The sequence below is a fragment of the Limanda limanda genome, chromosome 5 (assembly GCF_963576545.1).
Source record: "Limanda limanda chromosome 5, fLimLim1.1, whole genome shotgun sequence".
Lineage (NCBI taxonomy): Eukaryota > Metazoa > Chordata > Actinopteri > Pleuronectiformes > Pleuronectidae > Limanda > Limanda limanda.
The window spans coordinates 27564556-27574486 of record NC_083640.1 but is presented as its reverse complement, the minus strand read 5'-3'; the positions used below and the strand labels follow the sequence as shown (position 1 = coordinate 27574486).

Here is a 9931-nt window from a genome sequence, read left to right as displayed (position 1 = left end):
TGGTCTAACTGGTCATAAAGACAATGTTTGAGCATATTTCTTCCATCAGGAGGTGGTCCTGAGTCCCACTGCCGTATCATACAACATGGCTCAGCTCAGCGCCTCCACAGAGTATTCAATCAGGCTGCAGGCCATCGCTGGTCCCAAGAGGAGCCGAGTCATCTCCTCTGTCTTCACCACCAGTGAGTAGATTCATGAACAGGTTTCATCCCTTGTTGTGTCAACACATCAAACGTATTTCTCTCATTGTCAGTAATAAGTGTGTGTGTATGTGTGTGACTGTACTAGCAGTAACCTATACTAACAGTAATGTAGCTTGAGGACTAATACACCGATTTTATTTTTCATAAACACTGAATTATTTACTAATCCACAAAAGAAGATTAGCAAAATTCACAGTGATAGTATCGATGAGAACGTCTGTCGGGTCCACTTTATCATTATATTGTGTGTGTGTGTGTGTGTGTGTGTGTGTGTGTGTGTGTGTGTGTGTGTGTGTGTGTGTGTGTGTGTGTGTGTGTGTGTGTGTGTGTGTGTGTGTGTGTGTGTGTGTGTGTGTGTGTGTGTGTGTGTGTGTGTGTGTGTGTGTGTGTGTGTGTGTGTGTGTGTGTGTGTGTGTGTGTGTGTGTAGCTGGAGTGCTGTACAGATACCCCAGGGACTGCTCCCAGGCTCTGCTGAACGGTGATACCTCATCCGGCCTGTACACCATCTATCTGGCCGGAGATGAGAGCCAGCCCATCCAGGTCTACTGTGACATGATCACCGATGGAGGCGGATGGATCGTAAGTCAATACACAGACAGACAGATGTGGACAGCACAGACCTGTTCTCTCTGCTGTGAGGAACACATGCTCAGTTGGTAGTGGCCACACAACAATTAGGAGGATCACAGACCATTGCATGCTCTGTTGACCAAATCCACATCACTCTGACATTATTGTGGACAGGGATTTATATGCTCAATATGAGCATGATATTTGTATCACAGTTTCTGACTGTTTCACTCAGAGTGACAAAGCTTCATTGAGTTATCACCATATGTAACTTCAGGAGGGAGAGTGGGTTGTCCAGTATTTAGAGTTGGATCAACCCCAAACTTCCCTCATATGTTGCAAATACCCTCTAAATCTATTGCACTTCTGTCCATCCTGGGAGAGGGATCCCTCACATGTGGCTCTCTCTGAGGTTTCTATGTTTTTTTTACACTGGTAAAAGATTTTTTTAGTAGTTTTTCTTACTCTTGTTTACGGTTAAGGGCAGAGGATGTCACACCATGTTAAATACCCTATGACACAAATTGTGATTTGTGAATATGGGCTATACAAATAAAATTTGATAGATTGATTGATATGTTTTCATGAAGGAGCAGGGGTGAATGGGTGATTATGACCCAGACTGTAAAACACTGTGAAAGGTCAAAGAGACTAGAAAAGTTCTAAACATAAATGTAGAACATTAACCATTCAAAGTTTATTAAGTCAGTGACCTACATTTGCTACATGTGTAGTATGGAAGCCCTGAGAGGGTAGCATTGTGGCAGGACCATTGATTTATTGATTTCTTCTTTAAGACGTGAAAAGAGAGAAATATTGCATCAGGATATTTTCATGTCTAGTAGGACTAAATCATTTTCAGCTTGTGATCTAAACATAAGATACATTATGTACTCTTTTGTGTGTATTTTAATTACTGAAGATTTGCTGCCAGTAAATCAGTTTTTACTTTGTTTTTGTTTAAAATTGTTTTTATCTTTGGCCAGATATAAATTAAATAAAGGTTTTCACTTACCTCTCAGGGCCTCTGTATTGTCTTCTGGCTGTGTTAAACAAGAATCCTAAATACATCAGCTGATTGTATAAAACACACCCTGACAATATTCATCCGTTATTGTTGTTTCCTTTGCAGATTTTCCTCAGACGTCAGAGCGGGAAACTGGAGTTTTTCCGTAACTGGAAGAATTACACGGGCGGCTTCGGTGACATGAACGATGAATTCTGGCTGGGTAATTTCTATCAAATCACCACACACATTCCCACCATACATTGATTCTAATATTAATGTGATTGCTGCAAGTTCTCTTTATTTTCCCATTTTCTTCTAATAATGCTCTGCTGGTCCGACATGCTCTCATCTAGAAACATAGTTCTAAAGCTAAAATGCTGCTCAGATATAAGGGACACGTTCTAGGACTCTAGGTGCTGATCTCTGTGAGTCATATCTGTCACTCAGTCAGAAACTGATGTGGCAGAGCCACCATGTGGCCCATTTCAATACTCCTTTTTTTATGCAGCCATAAATAAGTTTGCTTCAAAAGTGGCTGTTCAGGATGATATGAGCTGAATTCCTTCGTCAATGATAAAAAGGAGTGAAAAGATTAGACTAGAATATGAGGCAACTGGAACAGGTGCAAAAATCAATGCAGATGTTGTAGTCAAAATAATTTGAATTATGAAATTCTTTTGATTGAATTCACATGAAATACTTCATGTATAACATATAAACTTCATTCAAGATAGTTATCAGTTATCAAATATGATTGAGTTATATTAATACCATATTCATATTATTTTGTTATCTGAAGATAAAAAATGTGATATATTATACATCAAAATCAATATTTATATCATATATGTCCTCTCCTCCTTCCCTCAGGTCTGTCCAACCTGCATAAGATCACAGCTGGAGGTCAGTACGAGCTGCGGGTGGACCTGAGAGACAAGGGTGAAGCAGCCTACGCTCAGTACGACAAGTTCTCTGTGTCGGAACCTCGAACCCGCTACAAGGTCCATGTAGGAGGATACAGTGGAACAGCAGGTAAAGCTGACTCCTGCAGCCATGTACACTATGCTTTAGTTCAAGTCCACTGGTTCTGTCTGAAGACAACCTTTAAAACTGCTCACAAAGTTATAGATTCATTTATATGTGCTCATTTTTCTTAGGTCATGAGTTCAAAATAGTCCAATTAATACATTATCAATAATCCTGTGTGTATTCATGCAAATGAAGGAACCTTTTTTAATGTTCTGTGTATTAACCTCTCTCTCTCTCTCTCTCTCTCTCTCTCTCTCTCTCTCTCTCTCTCTCTCTCTCTCTCTCTCTCTCTCTCTCTCTCTCTCTCTCTCTCTCTCTCTCTCTCTCTCTCTCTCTCTCTCTCTCTCTCTCTCTCTCTCTCTCTCTCTCTCTCTCTCTCTCTCTCTCTCTCTCTCTCTCTCTCTCTCTCTCTCTCTCTCTCTCTCTCTCTCTCTCTCTCTCTCTCTCTCCTGTTTGTAGGCGACTCCATGACCTACCACCACGGCCGTCCGTTCTCCACCTACGACCATGACAATGACATTGCTGTCACCAACTGTGCCCTGTCCTATAAGGGAGCCTTCTGGTATAAAAACTGTCACCGTGTCAACCTCATGGGACGATATGGAGATAACAGTCACAGCAAGGTACAGTTCACTGCTGCTGCATCACAACTTCAAAAACTAGTGCATTTGTGTTACAATTGCTCAGATTGTTTTATAAATGTTTAATAGTTATCGTTAACAACAGGGGAATCGGTGCATTGATCCGATCACAGCTGGCAGCAGTAGCCCTCATTTGTATGTTAGGTTTGGGAATAGGCTATACTAAGCAAGTATTATTACTTTAAAACATTACAGTACAGTATACAGTATATTTAAAAAAAATGTTACACAAGTAGAAAGTTAATATGGTACTATTTCTTGAGTTACTTTTTGTCTATTTGTTTGTATTTTACTTAAGTCATCTATTTGAGTACTTCCTTCACCATTGATAATTACATAGCCCATGGTTGTTCTACCAACAGGAGATAAATTCAGTTTATTGACACTTTTTTATTTGCCATAACCTTAACCACACCATATGTACCACATGCAATGGACAACGTTTGGGGCTTCCAAGATTGTCCTATATAAATGTGTTTGTCTGTCGATGAAGCTGCTTTTGCTATAATATCAATGTGTGATAAGAAAACAACCTCCCAATGACCTGTCCTTCTCTCCATATAATTAACGTAAGATGATTTGTCTCGTCTTCCACAGGGTGTGAACTGGTTCCACTGGAAAGGCCACGAGCACTCGATCGAGTTTGCGGATATGAAGATCAGGCCTTCCAACTTCAGGAACCTGGAGGGGAGGAGGAAACGATCATAAATGAGCAACCACTAACAACAACATCGCTACTTCTCTGTCTGGACTCCCCCCCCCCCCCCCAAAAAAAACCCCATCTTGAATACACACATGCACCCATCTATCCACCCAGCAGCAACCAAAGCCACTGCCAAGAGCCCTGCTGCCTCCTCACAAAACCATATTTCCTCCCATTTGCTCAGAGATCCGCCGTGACTCCATGACACCTGCGGTTGTGGAAATTGTGCCGGTGCTGAAATCAACGTGCATGTTACAAACTGGAATTCAATTCAACCCCACGCAGATTCAATTCACGCACCAAAGAGAGCAGAAACAACTCCACCTCACCTGATTCGGGTCCTCTCTCTAATGTTGCAGCATTTGTGGGCAGGCGTGAGTGCAGCGCGGGTATTTTTTTCTATACAGTTCACCATGTCACATCCAAGCCACGTTTGGGGTATTTCAGAGAAGCTGTTTATGGTACAATGTGGTCTTGTTTAGGTTCAGGGTGTCTTTGCTAAAACTGATAACAGAGTGATAATTCAGAAGGATTATCATTCTTCTCCGTGTACAGTCCTGTACATGCATACATCTGATCTAAACATTCGAAAAAGGGATATTCCTCAGATGGCAGTATTCAGATGTATGATATCTCCATCTAACTTGCCATTTGTTTGTCTTTGTGCGACTTCACTTGTGTCAGTGTCACTTTATCCTCCCCTGGTTCCTTCATCTCCCTCAACTCAAGCCAACGTCTGAAGTGATAAGAGATGCAAGTTTAAAGAGGGAAAAAAAAAATCTATATCAAAGTATTTTACTGGCCACATCCCATGTCCACCTGGATGGCAATGTATCCATTCATCATGTGAGCCCCTGAAGGCATCATGCTACAGCCACAGTGTTGTGTTTTAAAAAAACGAAAGAACCGGGAAAAAGAAAAGCAGACGTGTTTTCAATTTGTTCGTTTCTCTCATGAATCCGAAGGCAGGACCTATTATTGAGTATGTAATGAAACGCGGTGATTACGTTGTTCTTTCTTTTGTTTTTGCAAAATGTGAATACAGTACATACTGTATATGTGCAACAAGAGAATGTTATGTGTTGTTCACACGAAATATGTTGATGCTCAAAACATGAAAAAAGGCCAACTCCAATTGAATTCCAGTGTATTGGTAAAATCTCTATGCTTATGTTGATATGAATAGTGTTTGAACAGGCCCAAACTAGAGAACTAGTTACTGTTTCTACTCCCTCCCCCCGCCCCCACCTGCCCCCTGCCCCCTTCCCCCATCCCCTGCTATGGCAGGATACTAAACCACTGACCTTCTAAAGAATGCCTGTGTAAATTAAGTCTGTTTTTATTGTTTTGTTTGTTTATAACTGGGTGAACAAGTGTTTCTCTGTAAGCTGTATTACAATAAACAGTTTGTTTAAAAGGAAGATGTGCAGGAGATTTATTTATTTCATGTCCATGATGAAGATAAAGCTGCATTAAAAACAAACATCCCAACTCAGGGTCCACGGGCCTTTTAACCACACCACATGGTTTTAGATAGTTTGCTTATTTGACATTGGGATTCTGTGAGTTACAATCAAAATGTTAAGGTGCTGAATATGAATACTATGTACTTATAAAACTAGTTATACTACTACTACGACCAACATCTGGATCATAGTGAGTTGAATTGACTCTTTGAGGGCTTTAACATGCTCAAATTCTTACCAAAATTTGCAGAAAGTTAGAAAGTGGTGACAATGTATGTATTCTGGAGGAATTTTCAATGGGCGTCGCAAAATGGTTCAACGGTGCCCCCCGAGACCCCCGGAACGTGTTCACATTCACCGACCTTCACAAAAATCGATACATAGGTGTATCATGATCAGACAAACAAAAAAGTCTTTAAAAGCCTTAAATAAACAACTCAGTGGTCAAAGATCAAAGGAATCTTTATTTAAATTTGTAATACCATAGCTTTATTGGCATGACATTATGTTGCTAAAAAACAAATATCAGAGGTTAATGTCAAATCAAAGACATGAATGTATAAGGAGAGAACACAACAACCACAGCAGTTGTTATTAGCAACATTTGAAGTAAGCTCTCTCTCTGTCTGATTTCCGGGTCCACGCCCACCTGTCGGGAGTGGCTGCCCCCCCTCCCTCCCTCCCTCCTCCTCCCCCCCTCCCTCCTCCTCCCCTCACTGCAGCAGTACTTCCTGGATTTCCTCCTGTGTTGTTTTCTCGTGTCGAGTCCGTAGCCTGTAAGTCGCGACGCTCCACCGGGACGGGAGCAGCTTCGTTTCCCGTGGGGGCGATGAGGAAATGTCAGTCGTGGAGGTTAGTGAAGTTACTCACCGTGTCAGCTGTGCTCGTCCTGTCGGCTCAGATCTTAGTCGGTGTCATGAGTAAAGAGCAGGTAAAGACCAGCCCCCTGTCAGAGCAGGAGCACAGGCTCCTGTCCCCCCACTCATACCAGTACGTACTCGACCAGCCCCTGTGCAGGGACAGCAGCCCCTTCCTGCTCTTCCTGGTCCCAGTTGCTCCACAGGACGCTGCAGCGAGGGAGGCCATCAGGAAAACATGGGGAGCTCCAGGTCAGGACACCCTCACTGTCTTCTACATGGGGGTCCCCGAGGGGGGGCTGGGGTTCAGCCTCCAGGAGGAGCTGGAAGAGGAGAACAGGGAACATGCAGACATCATCCAGATGAACTTCCTGGACAGCTACCAGAACCTGACAATCAAAACAGTGATGATGATGAACTGGGCTGCGACCCACTGCCCCAGAGCCTCCTACGTCATGAAGGTGGACTCGGACATCTTTGTGAACGTGTTCTACCTCCTGCGGTGGCTGAGGAGCCGCCCACGTCAGGCCTTCATCACAGGGTCAGTGATAAACGACGGCAGGCCGAGGAGGGACGTTTACAGTAAGTGGTATGTGTCAGAGGAGGAGTTCCCTGAAGACAGCTTCCCCCCGTATGTATCTGGAGCTGGGTATGTCCTCTCTGTAGACCTGGCCGCCAGGATCTCCTGGGCCTCCAGGTTCGTCCGCATGATCTCCATGGAAGACGTGTACATGGGGTTGTGTCTGCGTGTGCTGGGGGTCCGGCCTGTGTATGCCCTCAGCCTGCCCACCCTCAGAAATCTCTTTGAAATCAGAGACTTGGAGTATGACAGGTGCACCTTCGCCAAACTCATCATTGTGAATGGGTTCAAGGCGTCTAAGCTGCTGCAGGTCTGGCAGGATTTCTCCATTGGACGCAGCAGCTGCTGAGGGTCAACTTTACCAAGTGCTTCACTGTTCAGACACACATGAGAACTTCAACAAAGTTAAATGTTATCTAATCAGTGTCCTGCTCTTAAGGAAAGAAGCCATTACACACACACGCAGCAGTGTGGATGCTCATGTTCAAGGGCGACAGGGTTGTGGGTAAAGCTGTATTATTATATTATGCAAACATTATTCAAATATTCAAATGAAACTATCAGAGAATATATCTTCACTCCAGAGTTAAACCTCAACTCGTTCATTTAAAATCAAACACGTGTTACCTCAGGCTCAAAGAAAACCTCTCATGTTGATCTGCTGCTTGTCTCTTTTCCTATAATATTGTCAATTCAGTATCTTAGTTTGGACTGCTGGTTGGACAGAACAGGCAATTTGGATACATTCCTTTGGATACAGTGGTGGTCAGATTTTCTTTTACTAACCACTACATTTGACCTAATAATAGAAAATGAAAACTAGAGCAGCTGGAGATCATAAAGAGATAGAATGTGCCTTCCATCCCAAAAGCTCTATTATATTATAGCTCTAAAATATTCAGTTAACTGTCCCATAAGAGAAGCAGCAGAAGCTGCAACTGAGAAGCAGGAACCAAAGATTATGGCTAAAGTGATAAAAAAAAAAAAAATAGTTGCAAATAATCAACACATCAACAATTTTCTGTATAATTGATCATTTTTTGTTAACAAGTAAATGAAATGTAATAAGCTGCTTTTTGTGTTTTGTATCATCATAATGAGTAACTGTAACATTATAAAGAAATAGGACATTCATAATGAAAAATTCCCAGTGAATGAACTGATGAATCATTTGCCTTATAAAACAGATGATAATGTTGTTGCAGAACACTAATTACTGAATAATGCACTCATATCCCTGATGTTATATATTTGTGTACTTGTGAAGCGCCTTACAATCCTGGTTTTAAAAGTTGCTGTGGCAAAAAAGACTTTGACTTTATTCAAACAATGTAGCAAATCACATGCACTGAGAAGCTGAGTAGCCTTCCTGACCGAGGCCAAATAAAAGAAGACAAAATAGTTGCAGATGTTTTTCTCATCCGCAATGTCAGTTCCAACTTCTTCATTCAAAGTCATATTTTATAGGTATTGTGTAGTAGTTAGGTCATAGTAGAGGTGTAAATAGGACATAATGTATCCTCTGAATTTATAATATACACCAAAGACTGTTCAAAAGTTTACCTCGTTTTATTGGCCTTGTACTTAATCTTCAGTTTGTGCCTGATAGGTTTAGGCTCCACGTGGACAGTTATTTACACAGGGCCACATTAACCAGGAAAAAATCTATCTGTCTGTCTGTCTATCTGTCTGTCTGTCTGCATATCCGTCCATCTGGGCGTAACATAACCCGCAGCATATTTGTTGTGTGACGGTGCCTATCTATTTACAGTGTCGTATGACGAAGTGGCTATTTATATATATGCATTGTACTTACAAAGAAGAACCAGCTGGTGGCAGTATGTAGCAACTGCTGAGGTGTACTTAGTACACATTTTAATTGGAGACACACTATGACCTTTTCACAGGGATCCTTATAATCGCTGGTAAGAAAAGATGAGCCCTCAGAAAAGCCTATAAAAGAAGTTTTTTATTTTCATCTTTCACTTAACAGCAGACTGATCCTGCTCACTGGTTTACTATGCACCGAGCGCCTCATAGATTGATACCTAGATTTGTTCCTGCATATGAATGAGAAAATACACAGCATCTGACTATATGAATGTTTGATTATTATATATTTCTTGCTGCTATTGTTTTTGCTATTGTCCACATGCCAAGAGAACATGCTGTTTCCCTCCAGAATAAATAAAATGCTGAAAACATTTTTCATGAGATTTATTAACATGAATTTATATTTATATTTGTATTTTCACAACAAGTTACAGTGTGCATTCAAAGGGTTAGTAACTTCAAAGTTGTAGGCTTATGATAAAGAAACTAAGCACCCTTCAGTCCTTGATGTCGACAAATATTGAAATTTATTTTAAATGATGAAACTTGATTTTTTTTATATTAATAACTCAGTAAAATAGCTGCAGGGAAATTAAATTATAAGGCAAGTACCCTCATTAATATAGCACATGCTTATAAATGTTATTATATAAAAGCAGTATATTATCGTAGTGTGCAGTAAGGATAAACATATCACTGCTTACCTGTTACTTTTTTATGTCACATGGAACCACATCTTCTGAAACCAGCCACAGCAAAAGATGGGGGGATTGTGGAGAATGGGCCAATAATATTTAACTTCAAAGTAGAATAGAATCATAAAAATAAACAAAACATCAAAATGCACAGTTTCCTTCTGAATTTAATTTAAAGTAACATTTCATTGCTCTTAATATAGTTTTCCGTTAAATTCTAATTAATATAAAGACTTGTTGCATATGACAATATCCAATTGGATGAGAGCAGAAGGTGCAGTTATTACATTCGATGCAGTTTATTGTCTGCTCTTCAGGCTGATGACTCAGAAATGATTTTAAAG

General features: G+C 41.0%; 2 protein-coding genes across 2 annotated transcripts in view; both read left to right on the top strand.

The window, feature by feature from the left end:
- The window catches only part of tncb (tenascin Cb), a 40815-nt gene extending 36654 nt beyond the window's left edge, over nucleotides 1-4161 (top strand). The window contains exons 16-21 of the mRNA XM_061071970.1: nucleotides 33-182; nucleotides 632-783; nucleotides 1907-2003; nucleotides 2654-2815; nucleotides 3272-3435; nucleotides 4051-4161. Of these exons, the coding sequence (XP_060927953.1) occupies nucleotides 33-182; nucleotides 632-783; nucleotides 1907-2003; nucleotides 2654-2815; nucleotides 3272-3435; nucleotides 4051-4161 (836 nt within the window). The remainder of the gene's footprint in view (nucleotides 1-32; nucleotides 183-631; nucleotides 784-1906; nucleotides 2004-2653; nucleotides 2816-3271; nucleotides 3436-4050) is intronic.
- A 2290-nt stretch (nucleotides 4162-6451) lies between these two features.
- On the top strand, nucleotides 6452-7912 carry b3galt8 (beta-1,3-galactosyltransferase 8). The gene has a single exon (XM_061072055.1). It carries the CDS (start codon nucleotides 6452-6454, stop codon nucleotides 7406-7408), a length of 957 nt encoding a protein of 318 aa, XP_060928038.1. The 3' UTR covers nucleotides 7409-7912.
- The last annotated feature ends 2019 nt before the right edge of the window (nucleotides 7913-9931 follow it).